A 19,712-nucleotide genomic window follows, 5' to 3' on the forward strand; every position below is an offset into this window, starting at 1 on the left:
CGGCTCATTGTCCTAATCACAAACATTGCATCACACAAGTGCGGAATCTCCAGTGTTCTCAATGGTTGGGATTTTTAGTCTTTCTTATTAATATATTTTCCGATATCATGAACAATGTATCCAATGTTTATTAAGCGCTTCTGTAGACCAGCAGAAAATAGCTTTTGCATTCTTTGATTTTCCCTTTTTTATGTTTTCAGGGTACTGAGTGACAACTCACAATTTACAATTTTATGTGGTTTCCGTTGAAGTCCAGGGGCGTAACTATAGGGGGTGCAGAGGTAGCAGTCGCTACCGGGCCCAGGAGCCTGAGGGGGCCCAAAGACCCATGTGCTGCATAAGAAGACACACAAAGCACTGAGGGAAGGGGGGCCCAAGCCTAACTCTTGCACCAGGGCCCATGAGCCTTTAGCTACGCCCCTGTTGAAGTCTATTATTAATTGTATTTTTTTTCCCAGATTTTTTATTTTTTTTACCTTTTCTTACAAAATGCTTTTTGAATATATCTTTTGAATAGATCTGGATGCCTGTTGAAATAATTGAGTATCTATTGATTTCTGAGATGCTTTAGGCTACTTTCACACTAGCGTTCGGGTGTCCGCTTGTGAGTTCCGTTTGAAGGCTCTCACAAGCGGCCCCGAACGCATCCGTCCAGCCCTAATGCATTCTGAGTGGACGCGGATCCGCTCAGAATGCATCAGTCTGGCAGCGTTTGGGATCCGCTCAGCAGGCGGACACCTGAATGCTGCTTGCAGCGTTCGGATTTCCGCCTGGCCGTGCGGAGGCAAACGGATCCGTCCAGACTTACAATGGAAGTCAATGGGGACGGATCCGTTTGAAGGTGACACAATATGGTGCAATTTTCAAACGGATCCGTCCCCCATTGACTTTCAATGTAAAGTCTGGACGGATCCGTCTGAGGCTACTATCACACTTAGAAATTTTTTAACAATATAATGCAGATGGATCCGTTCTGAACGGATCCACCGTCTGCATTATATGAGCGGATCCGTCTCAGACGGATCCGCTCTGAACGCAAGTGTAAAAAGTAGCCTAACCTGGCGCTTGCCTCTAGTACGGTAAGTATAGAGAGAGCCCCTAATAAGGGTTATGAGAAGTGCCTATCGTTGAAGTGAATGGGTCTGCATCCGACCCATAAAAAATGTGAATCGGATGTGGACAAAAAATGTATTTGTGTGCATGAACCCTAATGCAGCAACTATTAACACCACAGTACATATATAATAATTAGGTATTCAAAAGATCATCCAATGATTACTTTCTCTGTCTCACAGATTTCCTGCCATAATGTGTAATAAACTTCAATGGAACTGAAATGGTTAGTAAGGCTGTGATCATATTTTTATCCTACGTTTAACATATACATTTAAAAAAAAGGATACAAAACCGCAGTACACTATGCTTTCCCATTCTGCAGAGCCCAGGACAAAATGTAACGTATAATTTTTTTTTTTTACAATTAAACACTATGGTGATGGAAGCCACTGTATGGCATACGTTAGAGGGCATCCATTTGATGTATATGTCTTTTGTATTTGTTAAACATAAGACAAAAGAGTAATGTGAACCCAGCCTAAGGGCTCTTTCACACTTGCGTTGTCCGGATCCGGCGTGTACTCCACTTGCCGGAATTACACGCCGGATCCGGAAAAACGCAAGTGAACTGAAAGCATTTGAAGACGGATCCGTCTTCAAAATGCGTTCAGTGTTACTATGGCAACCAGGACGCTATTAAAGTCCTGGTTGCCATAGTAGTAGTGGGGAGCGGGGGAGCGGCATACTTACAGTCCGCGCAGCTCCCGGGGCGCTCCAGAATGACGTCAGAGTGCCCCATGCGCATGGATGACGTGCCATGCGATCACGTCATCCATGCGCGTGGGGCGCCCTGACGTCACTCTGGAGCGCCCCGGGAGCCGCACGGACAGTAAGTATACTGCTCCCCCGCTTCCCACTACACTTTACCATGGCTGCCAGGACTTTAGCGTCCTGGCAGCCATGGTAACCATTCAGAAAAAGCTAAACGTCGGATCCGGCAATGCGCCGAAACAACGTTTAGCTTAAGGCCGGATCCGGATTAATGCCTTTCAATGGTCTTGCGGCAAGTCCTCAGGATTTTTTGGGGCTGGAGCAAAAAGCGCAGCATGCTGCGGTATTTTCTCCAACCAAAAAACGTTCCGGTCCGGAACTGAAGACATCCTGATGCATCCTGAACGGATTTCTCTCCATTCAGAATGCATTAGGATAAAACTGATCAGGATTCTTCCGGCATAGAGCCCCGACGACAGAACTCTATGCCGGAAGAAAAGAACGCAGGTGTGAAAGAGCCCTAAGCTGTACTGTACCTCATTGGACAGAGTGCTTTCACATTGTGTGCCCCACTTGATCACAGGGTGGGCTGCAATGTAGATAATATAAGGAAAATGGTATATTACCTGGATGCCTGTTGAAATAATTGAGTATCTATTGATTTCTGAGATGCTTTACCTGGCGCTTGCCTCTAGTACGGTAAGTATAGAGAGAGCCCCTAATAACGGTTATGAGAAGTGCCTATCTTTCTCAGCCAGACTTCAAAGGCTATGTACACCTTTGGGGATATTTTTTTAAATTATTGCATTGTACTTATTTTGAGCTAAAAATCTTTTTTTTCAATTACTCTTTATTAAAAACTAGCTGAAGGACTCGGCTTTGTTCGGGTATATTTAATCTATTTAATTTAATGTTTCTGTGTGTCATTAAAAGATATCAACACTATCCACTATAACAGTGACATCTACAGCACCCCGTCCCCAAAACAATGACCTCCACAGCCCGCCACCCCTTAACACTGACCCCCCATAGTTCCCCATCCCTTAAAATTGGACCTCCACAGCAGCCTACCCCCTTAACTTTGACCTTTACAGCAGCCTTCCTCTTAACTGTGACTTTCACAGCATACCACCCCCTTGACAGTGACCACCACAGGGGCCCGCCCCCTTAACAGTGGCCTTTACTGGATCGGGGGCGTGTCCTTTTGAACAGCTCACTCTAAGACAGCAGCACTGTGCTTTCTGATTGTGAGCTGCAGGATGAAAGTCACCCTCCCTCCCACCCCTGCAGCTGAAGTTGATTTTTACCTTAGTTTTTTCAATCCCCGTTGGCTCAGGAGTGGAAGGGGCATGGTCTAACCAGATCATGGATGTGGCTTAGTGGTACCTGGGGGCGTGGCTTATCGGGGCCTAGAGGTGGGGTTTTAAGTCTTTTGAGGGTGGACACATTGTGGCAGGGGGCGTGTCTGGGCTACTTCCTGCAAGAGTGACGCCCCTCTGGGCACCTAACTGGCTCATTTGCATACCAAATAAACAGGATTTTCTGAGGATAAAAACATCTATTGCTGGAACAAAGGCACATCTTGAAATAAGGTACTAAGTGCTATTAGGCCATGACTTTACCTCAATAGCGATTATCCTGGTGATTTCCTTTAAAGCTGACCTACAGCAGTGAAAATAAATGGCTTGGTTGTTATGGAAACCTGGAGTAAAACCTAGTATGTGGAGGCTAATGGCCTGCAAGTTTCTATTGGCTGATAAGGGTCATGTGACCAAGCTTCTATTGACTAATGCATTTTTTGGGAATATCTCAGGAACGATACGTCCTAGAGAGCTGAGACCTGGTCTAAAACCTTCCCGGACACCTGATGTACATGTGTGCCAAATTTCATGATTGTAAATGCGAAGGTGCGGATTCCTTTAGCAGACATACACACACATACACTCAGCTTTATATATTAGATATAGAATCATTTTTTGTGTACAGAGCTGACATGCTGTAGTAACAGCCTGTGGGGTTTCTGTCTTTTCTGTCATCTGGGCAGCTGAACGACTCCTTATCTCTGCTCTCTCTCTTACATTATAAACACATTATAGCTCAGCTCTTATCTTACTGATAAGAATGTGGCTTAAATAAGTGTTTATGACCTCTCAGTAGTTTAGAGATAAGGGTTATTAGATTACCAGCACAAAGTGAAAATAAAATTACCAGTCACACAGTTAGAAAAAACTGTTAATCCTTTGTGACAGAATGGCTCAATATTTTTAATAAAGGCCAATTGAAAACATGATTTTTAGCCAGAAATGAATAAAATTCAATCATAAATCAAAATTGTATTCACAGTGGGTGGAAACGTTGTAGATGAAATAAAATGTCAACTTTTATTAGGAATACATTAAAAAGAAAGGGGAGGGTATGCGGGCCCTACCTCAATGTGTACAAACATACAAATAAACGACAATAAAAAGTCGATCCTCTGAACTGTAAGGGAGGGCAGCCAAAAAAACCTTAGAATTACCTTCCGTATCACCAGTGGGATTATTGGCTGTCTAGAGGGATATAACCCATAGTGTATGCAGTTGGGTAACACTATACAGTGTTTTCTAGCTGGTATATACTTATGAAGCTGCTGTAGCGCAGTATATCCTCAGGATATTACCAGCCACTGCTGGTTCAGAGGTAAATAGTCGCCAGACAAATAAATTCTGCAAGGCCGGGATTTAATTATACTCAGTGGGTAGCATATTGCTAGCCTCCCCACCAATGCTGTATAGTCCTCTCACTGCCTCTATTGTTAAGCAGCTAAATTGCCTGGCTACAAAAACATAGCAGCTGTCTACCCTATCCCCACATCAGAGCGTTGCGCTGAACCTGTACCCTATTCTCTGCTCTACGTTTCGCCATAGAGGCTCATCAGGAGCTAGGTAACTGGAGTTCAGGACAGATAAACAGACATACAGAACGCCGTGTGCCTCGTGTGGTGAGGCTACGGCATCGGCGCTAGGGTGTCCATGATACAGCCGCTGCTCATGGCTTCTCAAACAGGGGAAGCTCCTCCCCCAAAAGGGCAGATCCAGTGGCTGCCAGCGAACAGGAGAGCAGTAGGCGTGTCACATGGACTCAAGGCATCCGCCCTCCCCTCCGCCCATCTCGGCGACGCGATCCTCTCTGGGGTGTCAATACACTCCTGTATAACTCCAGGGACCAATCGGCGGTTATATGAACAATAAATCAAAATTGCCTCCAAAGGTGTACATAGCCTTTAAGTAGCTTTTAACATTATAAGCAACAGAATGGGATCTGTCCTCTACCTTCATTATATGTAATACTATATTTCATCTGACAATTTAGTAATAATTTACTTACTGTATTTGAGTTATTATGAGTTGTGCCGAGAAACAATGTGTTAAATTACATTTCACATTGCATGACAGGCAAATCTATTGCATCATGATCACACTGTGGAGATGACCCAACCACAACGAATTAAATGACATACCACTTCTTAAACATACAGTACACACGTTTTCATTTAAATGCTATGAATACCCCCGGAGTGCAAATTTCTTTATATAATTGCATTTTCCTCCTTTTGGGCTAAAAATTATTTGTTTTCAATTGGTTTTTATTTAAAAAAAATAACAGTTTTTGTTCTATAGGGTTAGGTTTCAGTCTATCTGCAGAGTATCTTGCTGGAGTTTCACACTGAACCATCAAAATGGCTTGCTTGTTTTTCTGCTGCAGAATACATACAAAATGCAAAGCTTCTTAAAGGAGTTGCCTGTCACGGACGTACCAAGGCATACACACGTCCCCGCAACAGTGGAAGATCTGTGAGACTGGCAACACATCCTTTGATCTGACAGGTTTCCTTGTGGATCAATAGACGTCTGTGTTGTTTCTGATACTGGCCACACCTCTAACCTCCAGGTGTTGCTATTGTGGTCATTTAACTTTCCAGTAGTTATGGCAGCGACAGGAACTCATCCGAGAACCAAACACCAGCAGACCACAGATACCACTGAAGCTATAAACCGCACAGCAGTATTGGAGAAGCAACTATAAATAAGGAAAGTTAAATGACCACAATAGCAACACAGACGTCTATTGATCCACAAGGAAACCTGTCAGATCAAAGCACGTGTTGCCAGTCTCACAGATCTTCTGTCACCCACTGTCGTGGGGACATCCGTATGTCTCGGTACGTCCGTGACATTGCCCCAGATGATTAAACATTTTGAAGAACCCTACAGTTGCCAGCCATGTTGTCCCCATATGTTGTAACAGCTGTGGTGATCCTTTAAAAGTGTCAGCTACACTGCCCCCTTTAAATTGCTACACTTAGAGCCCTTTCTATTGCCAGCAGTCAGTCCTGGTCCTGCTAGTTGCTGATCTATGGCTGCAGGGACTGCCGTTTGTCTGTGTTGCTTGCGTAGTATAAGATGTGTACTTGTGTAAGCACACACTTGTACTAGCACCATACATTTAAGGTGCGCTGTAGATTAAAATTAATGTTAATTTTTTCATGTCTCCTGTTTTTTAAATCAGATATTTGATTATTAGAAGCTATTCCATACAGAATACTCTGAATGTGATACATAGTCATTGACTTCCATTTTCCAAGTGTCCTGTTCTTTAGCAGAATGTGCCTTGCAAAGGATGACATCATCAGAAGAATTTCCAGTTCCTAGGGTCCTTGCCAGCTGGCATCCCACTCAAGGTTGGCGTCAACACCCGGCATACCCAGGGAAGTTCCGGGGCCCACAGCTCCTGCGGGGGGCCCACAGCACAGCTGCCAGAAGCGATGAGCGCTGCCATCAATACAGATAGAAGCGCTCATTGCTGGAGCGCAGGGAGCTGTGGTCCTGTCACTCACCGCTCAGCTCCCTGCTCTCCTCCCCTCATTCTGGCCAGCGGCGCTCTGAATGGTGAAGCAGGAGGACTTCTTCCTGCTCCACCATTCAGCCTGCAGGCACAGAGCACGCTGCCGGCCTGTGTGGGTGGAGCATATAATCCGATAATCTGCATAAGCTCCGCCCACACAGTGCTACAGCGCGATCTGTGCCTGCAGGGAAGAGAGGACTGTGAGCTTCAGGAACGAGACAAGGTGAGTAGTTACTGTGTTTTTTTGTTTTTAATACAGAGGGGCCACAGAGGACTTTATTACTATGGAGGGGGCACAAAGGTCTTTATTACTAGGGAGGAGGCACAAAAGACTTTATTACTATAGAGGGGGCACAGTGGGTATTACTAATGTGAAGGGGGCACAATGAGCATTTCTACTATGATGGGGTCACAATGAGGATTATTACTATGAAGGGGCACACATAGAGCATTACAACTGTGAAAGGGGCACAGAGAGGGTATAACTACTGTGAGGGGGCACACTTCTGTACAAAACTACTGTGAAGGTTGTACTACTGTGAGAGGGTACCATTTTTTTTTAAGTATTGGGGGGGGTGCCAGAGAAAGTACCTGCCCCGGGTGCCAAACACCATAGGCATGCCACTGAAGCAGGGAACTACTTGCTCCCCGCTCCAGTACTCCACAGCAGCAGCAGCACAATGTCCTCACACATCGTCCTGTTGATCTGCTCCTCCTACACAGCAGCACGATGTGTCACAGTATCCTGCTGCTGATTGAGGTGAGGAGTATTTATTGTTTTATTGATTTATTTATTTAATGCACTTATGTAGCGCTACTCTATTCCGCAGCACTTTACAGACATTAGCAACCAACTGTCCCCAATGGAGCTCACAATCTAAGTTCCCTATCAGTATGTCTATGGAGTGTGGGAGAACCCGGAGGAAACCCACGCAAACACAGGGAGAACATACAAACTCCATGCAGATGTTCTCCTTGGTCGGAATCGAACCTAGGACACCAGCGCTGCAAGGAACCAGTGCTAACCACTGAGCCACCGTGCTGCCCATATTGTTTAGTTAACATATCCTGTAAAACTTGTTGGTCATATTATCCCTGTCAGAGATCCTTTCAAGAAGTTTTGGCTCAAAAAAGAATTATGCCAGACAACTGGTGATGAGTGACGTATTGGAACATTCGATTCGGCTGTTTCACTGAATTTTACAAACAAATTTGCTTTGTGATGAATTACTTTGTCACAAAGTGGTGGGTACAATGAAAGGGAGCAGCGATCGTGACGCTCCCCGTCACTGTACCCCTCAGATGCCGCGTTCATAGCTGATCGAGGCATCTGACATCACTATTACAGTGTAAATTTTTTTTTTTTCATTAATAAAATCATACTTACCCTATAATACATCTACTGTATTTGATCACGAAGAGCCGGCCGCCGCTATCTTGTAGAACCAGCGAGAAATCATATGTTTCCGCGTACAGGGTTTCGCATGAGATCTTCAATCAAGATGGCAGTGGCCGACTCTTCACGCTCAAACAGAGGAGGTAAATTAGATTTTTTTAAATGTTGTACCGCCATTCAGGGAAAATCTGTTTGTTACCACGAAGCACGAGGAAATTCGGCTTCTTAGCGAATCGAATTTTCCCTGAAATTCGGGCCAAATTCTACTTTGTGGAGTTCGATTTACTCAACACTACATACAACCTTCCACTTTTGGCATATATTTAGCCACCTGTCACATGACTAAGAAGAAGGTGAATGGGGGGCCAGCGAAGACCCTTTAAAAATTGCATACTATACACCACACATGGTTCAGATACCCAGAGATACACCTCGTTGTAGGTTTGGTCGAACTTCCCACTGTTCTCCCAGAGTGGATCCCTCACCAATCTAATTGGCATGCGATTCGTTAGTTTATTTTTGTACTCTTTGCTTGTCTGTATGTTCTTTTTTTGTCATCTATTTGCAACCTGTTCGCACTGTCGTTCCTGGCTGCTGTAAACGCACTCAAACCCTCTTTATTGTGTTACCATTGAAGTCCAGTTTGCTAAAGGTTTGCCTGTCGTATGCTAAAATGCAGTGTGTTCCTGTGAGTGCTGTGCATCCATAACTATGGCTTTCCGTCAGCCGCTCTGATGGATGGTAGCAGTGTAGTGTATGGATGTGTTTGGGGGTTATTTCACTCCTTGGTAGCCTAATATAAGGTGAGTGTGAAAGCGAGGTTGGAACTGTCCACAACATGCCGCCTGGCCACAGCAAAACAGCTGTTGTTGTGTTCCCACGACGCACACAAAAGTGCAGCAAGCAGCGTTTTTGAGTGCGTCCTGGGATACTGAGCAAGGCGATTGTTCCGATACGGTGCCCATTGACTTGTTCCAGAAAAGAAAGAACATGTTTTATACTTGTCTTACAAAATCCAATATGAATGGGTCCAATATGGACGCACAATGACTGCATCCGTAATTTGTGTATCCTCTACAAAACGGATGCGGTTGTGTGCATGAGGCCTAACACTTGCACCATTTTTTTGTATGGTGTGCAGTAAATGAAGGCCCCCAATGGACGAGTATGGTCACATAACATTCCAAAAGAGGCATTTTGGGACAGGAGTACCTGGGCTATTAATAAGAATGATTGCTAAAAACTGGTAGCGATTTAAAATATCGAATATTGGTGCACATGGGACAGCAAATAAAGGCACATTATATGTGGGGTGCCCAGCAAAATGAAAGATACAATGGTCTGTCAAAAATCAAAAATTTGGGCCTAAAAGGGAAGTGGGCCAGGCAGGTTGGATTACAACTACATCTCTGTTTTCCCCCAGAGATAAGCGGTGACCGTGCTTATCTCTCCTAGGGAAACAACATGCAAACATACACCTATTCTGCTGCTTGATAGCTATCTCATATCCAGGTTCTGCTTCATTACTATTAATCCCCATCATTTACATCAGTTATTGCCAACCTGTGGCTCTCCAGCTGTTGCAAAGCTGCAACTCCTTATAGCCATAGACCAGTGATCGCTACCCTCCGGCACTCCTGCTGTGGTGACTCCCAGCATGCTCCATTCATTTCTATGGAGTTCTGAGAACAGCCAAGCAAGTGTGCATCTTGTGAGAAGTAGTTTTACCACAGCTGGAGTTCCGGAGGTTAGCCATCACACCCATAGGCCTCATGCGTTGGGCGCCCGTAGCCGTATTGCGGCCCGCAAACGGCGGGTCGGCAATTGCAGGCCACGTGCACCCCATATCACGGATGCGGACCTATTCATTTGAATGGATCCGCAAATCTGAAGATGCAGAACGGATTCACGGAAAGGAACATCAGAAGCACTACGGAGTGCTTCCATGGTGTTTCTTTCAGTGGTTCCGCACTGCAAAAAAATATGACATGTCATCTTTTTTTGCGGTGCGGACATACCAAGGACCCATTCAATCTGAATGGGTCCGGCCCACTGCACAGATGTTGCCCATCCATTGGGGACCGCAATTGCGTTCCCCAATGCACGGAACGGCCGCACAACGGCCATGTGCATGAGGCCATATACTGTCAGGGCATGATGGGAGTTGTAATTTTGAAACAGCTGGAAAGGCACAGGTTGGGGAGCACTGGATCAGAGTACACCGAGAAAGTCGCTCCAAGCGACATACAAGGTCCAGGCAGCTGCTGCCCTTAGTTTAATGCTCTTCCCATGCCAGCCTAAGAGCTAAAACGGTCTTTACTTTTTTCATTGTCAAAGCATTTTCTATTGGTCACTTGTGTGTTATATCTGCATGTTATATCATTTTCACTCATGAATTCTTTTTTATGGATATACCATACATCCCAAAACTTTCACACATAAGGGCATCCAGACAGACATCAAAGACAACGATATCTATTTAAAAAAATCTGAATTTTATAATTATTCTTCATTGATACAAATATAAAACATTAATAAACTGTAATAAATACATTTATAATTTACAACAACATGTACAAAAAATAGCACATACTTTTCTGGCATTGTTTGGGAGCACAGCCAGCTGTGTTCAGTGCAAACGTTTTATTCCATGAAATCTGCACATTTTCCCCATTCAATAAAATAATTTATCCAGCTAATTCTTCATCATCTTATCAAAACCGTAAACTGCTTTCTATCTGTTTTAGCACTTTCTTAATACATTCCTGAATTCACTTTCCAAACCCTTCACTTCAATAAATATACCTCTTCTTCAGCTTTCAGTATATAGCAATGTAGCAAAGATGAGTTTGACATTTGTGTGACATGTGTTTTTGGTCACTGTGCAAGAAAAAAAAAAAAAAGGATCAAATTCAGCTCTGCTACATCTGCACTTATAATACTGTCAATCCAAATGACACATGCACAAACTGTCTATTAACACTTACTTTACCCCTCTGTAAGCACATTCTTTACCATTTGTTCTATGGTCATGGTAAACCAATAGCTTTACACACTTAGTATCATCACTCTAGTCTTTACATCACAATTATTCACATAATGATGTCTGAAATTGAATATTTCCACATATTTATAATAAATAAATTATCCTTCTGAAATGAATGTATGCACTAAACGGCATCGGACACAATTATTGTCACATTAATGTACTATAAATAAATAAATACTCAGGGGTACGACATAAAGTTCATTTTCCCCCTAAGGGCACAGTACTTTGCTGCATTGTGCAGGTAAATGCATGTCCATAGTTAGTCAATGTTGAAGTTCAATGTCCAGTTATCATTTAGTGACCATGCATCCTTGATGGACAAGGAGCAGGTAGATGGTGCAAGGTACAGGTTTGGACCATTCAGCCTTGATGGACAAGGAGCAGGTAGATGGTGCAAGGTACAGGTTTGGACCGTTCAGCCTTGATGGACAAGGAGCAGGTAGATGGTGCAAGGTACAGGTTCGGACCATTCAGCCTTGATGGACAAGGAGCAGGTAGATGGTGCAAGGTACAGGTTTGGACCATTCAGCCTTGATGGACAACGAGCAGGTAGACTGTACAAGGCACTGTTTCAGTACCACTTACTGACCACTCAACCTTGAAGACACAGTCACAGATGTAGCACATGGTGCATCTACCAACTTGGTCCTGAAATGCAAATCAAGGTCAAGTTCTGACCATTACTTCAGTCCATTGCTTGGTTCTTAAGGTTTCTTCTGATCTTTCTTCTGTGCTATAGTATTAAACAACTTGTCCCAATGAGTGAAGTAAGGTGCATAATTAGACACAAACTTTTCATGATGGAGATCGTGATGATTTGGTCCGCCACATAACCCGAATGGTACTAAGTTGTGCATAGACCATGGCAAGTCATAGCCACAATGATCTTCCACCGACAGGTAGATATGGACGATGAAGACGGCCATTTCAGTCATTGGGTGACAACCCAGCAAGATGGGACTGACGTTAGCAAAGAATCCAAGAGACAACATCTCCCAGGCGCTGGAATACTGTGTCGCCAGCACAAAGGTAGAGGTGTACTTGTGATGCATCTTGTGAAAGTTTTTATACAGCCAGGGAATCTTGTGGTGCAGCAGGTGCCATGCAAAATACTGAAAGTCAAACAGAAGCAGACAGGCAATGATGTCCAGTATAAATCGATGCAGTTTTGGTGCCACAAGTGGTAAATCGACTGGTCTCCAGTACCAGTAAGCAACAGTCAGTGGAAATATGAATACCAAGTGGCTGTAAACGGTGTGTGCCAAGCAGTGTAGCACCATAGCCAAGGTAGGTCTGGACTTTGGCTGTACTTGATATTTCTTCAGAGCAGGTATTTTGTGACAGAGGGCATCCAGTGCTAGGTAAGGAAGGCAGAAGAACATGTAGACAGAGAAGGCGAAGATAACTGGATAGAAAGGCGATCTAATCACATGTTCTTTAGAGGTGACAAAGTCCCATATTGGCTGCAGAAGTATTGAGCCTGAATCTGCTTTTTCTCTCCAGGTGGAGAGGTCTGGGAGCTCTACTTGCATGCTGTTGTTCATTCTGTGTAATGTGCTCACAGGTCTGCTTGTGGAGAATATATAGCCCTCCTACTTCCTCCCTGACGCCTATCAGCTTCAATTCAGGGAAATCCCAGATCACTTTCCTTCGGAATGAAATGCAGTGACGTCCTAAAAGCAAAACTTTTACACATGAGGTTGCAGATCGGTCATGAATAATTCATCATGTTCTTCATCTTTAGTGGACGATCTTCTAATCTGAGGATTTCTATGTTAGAGCTGTGACTCTGATCCCATCAGGGCCACATGGTCAGGTTTCCTGATGCAGTTCTTAAAGCCCAAACTAAGAATGAATAAAAAAAGAAAATCCGTATCCGTATACTTTCTCTCCTTTTATCAGCTCCTGATTCTGGCGTCCAAAACTTCATCAGGAAACCTGACCGTGTGGCCGTACCCTTATGCTTTTCGAGGCAGCTGTGACAGTATCGGCAGTGGAATATTCTGCTTTATTCCACATAGATTCTACACACAGGACACATTTCTCACATTTTCACACTTGCGTTGTTATTTTCCGGTATTGAGATCCGTTTAGTCCTTGTGCATTCTGAATGGAAAGAGATCTGTACAGAATGCATCAGGGTGTCTTCTGTTCTGTCAGCATTCCGTTTCGTCATCGGACACAAAACCGATACAAGCTGCGGTTTTGTGTTCAGTCATAAAAACTGAAAAAAACTATCCCTCACTGAAAACAATGTAAGTCAATGGTGACGCATCCGTTTTTTAGGAGCCTAAAAAAAAAAACGATCTGTTACCCATTGACTTTCGATGTATTTAGTGACGGATCCCTTTTTTTAAATTTCGTTTTGATTTCACACAACCGCATCCTAACGGAACAGATGCATCCTGATGAGCAAAATCTAAATGGATCCGGTTAATTCCCGTATGTATTGAGATCCTCTGCCGGATTTTATTACCAGAATTAACAGCGCAAGTGTGAAAGTAGCCTAAATGATCCGTTGTCAGGAGAAAGGTTTCCTCCCTAACCACTAATAGATAACACGGAAGACACATTTGAAGGGTCATTCCATCTGATGCTGAGGGTCATGCTGTGGCAGGCAATGTGTTAATTAATCAATAATTTGGGCAAAATTTCCTCTTCCTCTTCAAAATGAGGTTCTGAAGTGGTGGAGGTGTAAATTATAATGAGTAATGGGCTCCTAACTATGAACTATTAAGACTATGAGAAGTTACATTGAAGAGCAGAAAGTTAAAAAAAAAATAAAAAGGTAAAAAATCTGTGTATTACAATATCAGCAAAATACCAAATCTCATCCACAAACTATGTAAAAAAAATATGCACTCAAGATTAACCTGCAGTGTGGTGCAGAAAGTAAATTATTTCTGAAGATTTCACACTTGTAGCAAATAAAATGAAATCTGAAGCAAGACCACAAACCTGTGACACATGGCATGTGGGCTTTTTCCACAGAAATGCAGAGTGGGCGTGCCCTTAAAGGAGTTGTCTCACCTCAAATATTGGTGGCATATCACTAGGATATGCCACCAATGTCAGTTAGTTGTGGGTCCCACCACTGAGACCTGCACCTATCTCTAGAACAGGACCCTTGAAGTGAACGGAGGGCAGCAGCGCATGCATGGTCATCCTCCATACATTTCTATGGGAGTTCTGAAAGTAACCGAGTGCTGGCTCAGCCATTTCCAGCAGTCCCATAGAGGGGAATGCAGCGGTGGTTGCACTGCATGCGCACTGCACTTTCCTTCACTTTCAGGGGCCCGTTCAGGAGATAGGTGTGGGTCTCTTTTGGAACTCCCACCTATCTGACAATGGTGGCATATCCTAGTGATATGCCACCAATGTCTGAGATGATAAAACCCTTTAAGGGAGAATGTTCTTTACTGGGTGCAGAATGTAAGACTTAGGCCTCATGCACACGACCGTTGTTTGGGTCAGCATCCAAACCGCTGTTTTGGCGGCTCAGATGCGGACCTATTCACTTAAATGGGGCAGCAAAAGATGCGGACAGCACTCCGTGTGCTGTCCGCATCCGTGGATCCGTTCCACGGCCCCGTTAAAAAAATATAACATGTCCTATTCTTGTCCGCGCTTTGCGGACAAGAATAGGCATTTATATTTCCGGCGCCCGTTCCGTTCCACAAATTGCTGAAGGCAACACAGGCGGCTTCCATTTTTTGCGGATCCGCGGTTTGCAGACCGCAAAAAACGGCACGGCCGTGTGCATGAGGCCTTAAAGGGGTTGTCCCAGATTTTGATATTGATGGCCTATTTTCAGGCTATGTCATCAATATCTGACTAGTGGTGGTCCGACTCCCAGAACATCGGCCAATTACCTGTAGCTGTTCGAAGAGGACTAGAGTGCATTAAAGTGAATGGGACTGAGCTACAATACCAAGCACAGCGCCGTGCATTGCATAATGGCTGTGCTTGGTATTGCAGCTCAGTCCTATTCACTTTAATGCACCTAGGCCACGTGACCAATGAACGTGACATCACTGGCTAAGAAAAAGACTGCAATGCTCAAAGGAGTGTTGCGTCCTCTTCAAACAGCCGATTGGTGAAGTGCCGCTTCCTTTTTAAACAGATGATGGGTGCCGGGAGTCGGAGCCCCAACATTCTGATACTAATGACCTATCCTGAGGTCATAAATGTGACATGACTGGCCAAGGAAAAGGCTGCAGTGCTCAAGTAGTGTTGCGTCCTCTTCAAACTGCTAATTGGCAGATGTTCCGGGGGTCGGACCTCCAACAATCTGATATTAAAGACTTATCGTGAGGATAGGTTATCAATTTCAAAATCTCAGAAAGTTTTGCTGACAATGAAATAATAGCATATTCTGTGTAACAGATGAGTCAATTCAATGGCATTTTTATATTTCTTCAATGTTACAAATGAATCATTTGTTCAATAAGCCTGAGGTTAGCATGTCTTATCTGTGCTCTGTGAGTTCTGCGAGTCATTATAGTCCAGCACTGGCAAAAAAACTGACTTTACTGGAAAGCTGGAAATTCTGGCAGTCACACAGAGATTTTTTTTCTCTTTCAGACACTCGGCAGAATACAATGTAAGGCTGTCAAGATTTACAGTGTTATGAAATATGATTTTTCATAGAGAGGGCGCATCCATAAGTGAAAACTAGATTAGATTATGAATTACATCACTCTTGTATGCAAAGCTGTTATTGCACAAGAGGAAGTAAAGCATGTGCAATGCCGCTCCATCAGTGGCGTACATAGAGACGTAAGGGCCCCATAGCAGGGATCAAACCAGGCCCCCCACACAGGACAGAAGGGTTTCTGCCTAAACCCTTTTCAATGACCCATGGGCCATTAATTCCACTGCTTCATTTGCTAAAAATTGTTCCTTTAGGCCCCCTGCACACGAACGTGTGCTTCCCGTTGCCGTATTGCGGACCCCATTTGCGGATCCGCAATACACGGGTGCCGTTCCGTGGGCATTCCGCATCACGGATGTGGACCCATTCACTTGAATGGGTCCGCAAATCCGGAGATGCGGAATGGTACGGAACGGAAGCATGGAACGGAACCCTACGGAAGCACTACAGAGTGCTCCCGTGGGGTTTCGTCCCGTACTTCCGTTCCGCAAAAAGATAGAACATGTCCTATCTTTTTGCGGGACGGCCGGATCGCGGACCCGTTCAAGTGAATGGGTCCGCAATCCACTGCAGCTGCCCCACGGACTGTGTTCGTTTTCACCCCCAGTAGAAGAGTAGATAATCCCAACTAAATAAGACTGGGTGCATGGTCTGCCGCTATGGTAGTTACGCCCCTGCGCTCCGTTCAAGTACTATGGGACTGCTGACGATAGCATAATATCTACTTTGAAATATAACTTCTTTGGTTGTTGGTGTTTTTGTGGCATTTTTTTTTAAACATGGAGTATGTTCTAGCATTTTCCCCATACGGTTTTCTATGAGACATTAAAAACACCAAGAAAATGGCATATACCGTACAAAATGGGACTAAATAAAAACACCACCAACAAATTTTGTCTAGTGGGTTTTGTCGGAGGTAAAAGCGCTAGACTAATTTCATGCTTTTTTGTCCACCTATTTTGTCAGTTTATTTTATATTTTTTGTGTTTTTCAGGGCATTTTTTACAAACAGTGGGGGAGATTTATCAAACTTATGTAAAGTAGAACTGGCCTAGTTGCCCATAGCAACCAATCAGATTCCAACTTTCATTTTCCAAAAGAACTGTGAGTAATGAAAGGTGGAATCTGATTGGTTGCCATGGGAAACTAAGCCAGTTCTACTTTACACCAGTTTGATAAATCTCCTCCAGTGTGTTCGTGTTTTCTTTATTGGTGCTTTTCCCCTATAGAAGTGATGGGAAAATGCCTGAAAAAAGTGCTGCATGTTTTTAAAAAAGTCCAAAAGACACAAAAACGCCACCTAAAAAACTATGACACTCGAGTGTCATATAATTCATATCTCCACTAGACCTTCAGGTAACATCTGAAGTTGGCGTTTTTATCATAAAAATTTACCAAAAATGGTAAAGCAAAATGCAAAAACGTACATGTGAAATGTCAAAGACTGTGTGAAGGAGCCTTAAAGACATTTCCCAGTTTTATGTAAAAAATCCCAACAACAGAATCAAGCTGGCACTATCTGAAATCGGTCCAGAGTTTCTGTGCTGGGACTGGTAGTTCCACAATGAATGTCCAATGGTGTTCAGTGTAAGGCCCCTTTCACACGAGCAAGTTTTCCCGCGCAGGTGCAATGTGTGACGTATACGCATAGCACCCACACTGAATCCTGACCCATAAATTTTTTTTTTCACGCATCAGTTCTGCCTTTCGTGAAAAAACGCAGCTTGTTTTTCACGCAGCCCTGGCCTCATAGAAGTGAATGGGTCTTCAGTGAAAAACGCATTGCATCCGGAAGCAAGTGCGGATGCAATGCGTTTTTCACTGATGGTTTCTAGGAGATGTTGTTTGTAAACCTTCAGTTTTTTATCACATGAGTGAAAAACGCATCTAAACGCATTGCACCCGTGCGGAAAAAAACTGAACAACTGAACGCAATTGCAGATGAAACTGACTGAACTTGCTTGCGAAATGGTGCGAGTTTCACTGAACGCACCCTGACCTAATCCGTCACTCTCGTGTTAAAGGGGCCTAAGAAAGAAGAAACTTCAAAACACTCCAGGGGTCATTTATTAAACTGGTATAAAGTAGAACTGGCTTAGTTGCCCATAGCAACCAATCAGATTCCACCTTTCATTTTCCATAGGGGCTGTGAAAAATGAATGGTGGATTCTGATTGGTTGCTATGGGCAACTAAGCCAGTTCTACTTTACATCGGTTTGATAAATGTGTAGAACGATCTCTACGAACCATACAAACTTACAGTCTTTATTAGCTCCATAGCAGGTAAAAAAACACGGGTAATTCAAGAAACACAGGATGTTTCATGTACCCAGACCAATTTTATGGAAATACAGAGAAATCACTGTATAAGGGCTCATGCAGATGACCTTGTGTCATCGGGCCCGTATTGTGGTCAGCATTTACTTCAATGGGTCCGCAATCTGGAAGGTGCGGTGCGGAACGGAGGCACGGAACCCCACAGAAGCACTATGGAGTGCTTCCGTGGGGTTACTGTCCATGCCTCTGAACTTCAATATAGTAGGGCATCCACTACTTTTTTTGCGGTGCGGACCTTCGGCTGTGGACCACGGACCCTATTAAAGTGAATGCGGCGGCCCTATGGTCGGTGCCTGTGGATTGCGGAGTGCAATTTGCGTTTCCATGAGCCCTAAGGCTGGAAACACTCATGTAAGTATCAACTACCTTTTGTGTCACCCCCACTTCCCCATAGATTGTAAGCTCTTGCGAGCAGGGCCCTCACCCAGTAACTTTGTGATGTGTTTTGTTTTGTACATGAACCCTCTGAATTGTAAAGCACTGCGGAATATGGTGGCGCTGTATACATTTTATAATTATTATTATATAAGTGGATCCAGCAGGAAGGAGAAATAAAAGTCTGTCTTTATATCTACCATTCCTTTTGTGTCCACTCCTAGTTCTGACTAAAAAAAATGCATAAAAAATACGCCAAAAAACTACCATTAAAAATAGTGAAGCATGCTATGCTTTTTGGTTCAGGAAAATGCCAGGTTTTCTAATGGAAACCAGATCCCATCATAGTCAATAGGGTCCATCAGGTGTTTTTTTCCTTTACTTGAAACGCCACTTCCATTATTTTCCTTCTTCTGCTCCTATCATGGAGTTGAACAATATAAATAAAAATCCTTATATAATCCTGCCTCCCCCCTACCCCAGGGGTCATGTACTGTTTTACAGGGAAAGGTGAATCCAAACCTCTCCTCTCGCAGCCTGCCATCTCTCCTCCGCTACACTGGCAGACTGGGGGAAGGATCCTTCCTCCTGGAATATCTCAGGGCCTTTAGCTGTATAGATTCTTAGCATTAAAATAATGCTATACAGACTGAGATATATCTATTAGTATCAAGAGTTATCTCATATCTTCTTGGCTACTGAAAATTACTGATAATACTGATGCTGACACATTGTATCAGGTACAAAGGCTGGAGGTTTAAAGGCTTTATGCCACATCCGATCAGTTCAGCCAGATATAAAATAATCTTTCTGATGCCACTAGGGGGAGCTCTTTGCATACTATGTATTATTGAGATAAATAAGAGGTGTGAAATGCCTTCTATAATTGGCTCCTTGTAGAGGATTCTAAAGGAAGACTTGGGTTTTCAGGGATTAGAAATGATTCAGAAAAAACATCTCTGACCTCCTATAAGAACTATGGAGCTACTTATAATAATATAATTCAATTATACTGTATGTACACATAGGCTGGGACTACAAGGTCAATTTTGCCAATAATACACATTGCACGCCAAAGCTTCAAAAGTCTAAGAAAGCCTGCATTGCAACCAGTAACAGAGAATGGGGTTCAATTGGGACCCGAAAGTTGCTTCAACTACAATACGATAATAGCAAGAAATGCACACCTG

At 43.7% G+C, this 19,712-nt stretch overlaps 1 protein-coding gene across 1 annotated transcript; it reads right to left on the reverse strand.

Moving 5' to 3' along the window:
• Positions 1-10,581: 10,581 nt before the first annotated feature.
• On the reverse strand, positions 10,582-12,700 carry CH25H (cholesterol 25-hydroxylase). Its single transcript, XM_044297604.1, has one exon. It carries the CDS (start codon positions 12,698-12,700, stop codon positions 11,861-11,863), a length of 840 nt encoding a protein of 279 aa, XP_044153539.1. The 3' UTR covers positions 10,582-11,860.
• Positions 12,701-19,712: the final 7,012 nt, after the last annotated feature.

The sequence above is a fragment of the Bufo gargarizans genome, chromosome 6 (genome assembly GCF_014858855.1).
Source record: "Bufo gargarizans isolate SCDJY-AF-19 chromosome 6, ASM1485885v1, whole genome shotgun sequence".
Classification (NCBI taxonomy): domain Eukaryota; kingdom Metazoa; phylum Chordata; class Amphibia; order Anura; family Bufonidae; genus Bufo; species Bufo gargarizans.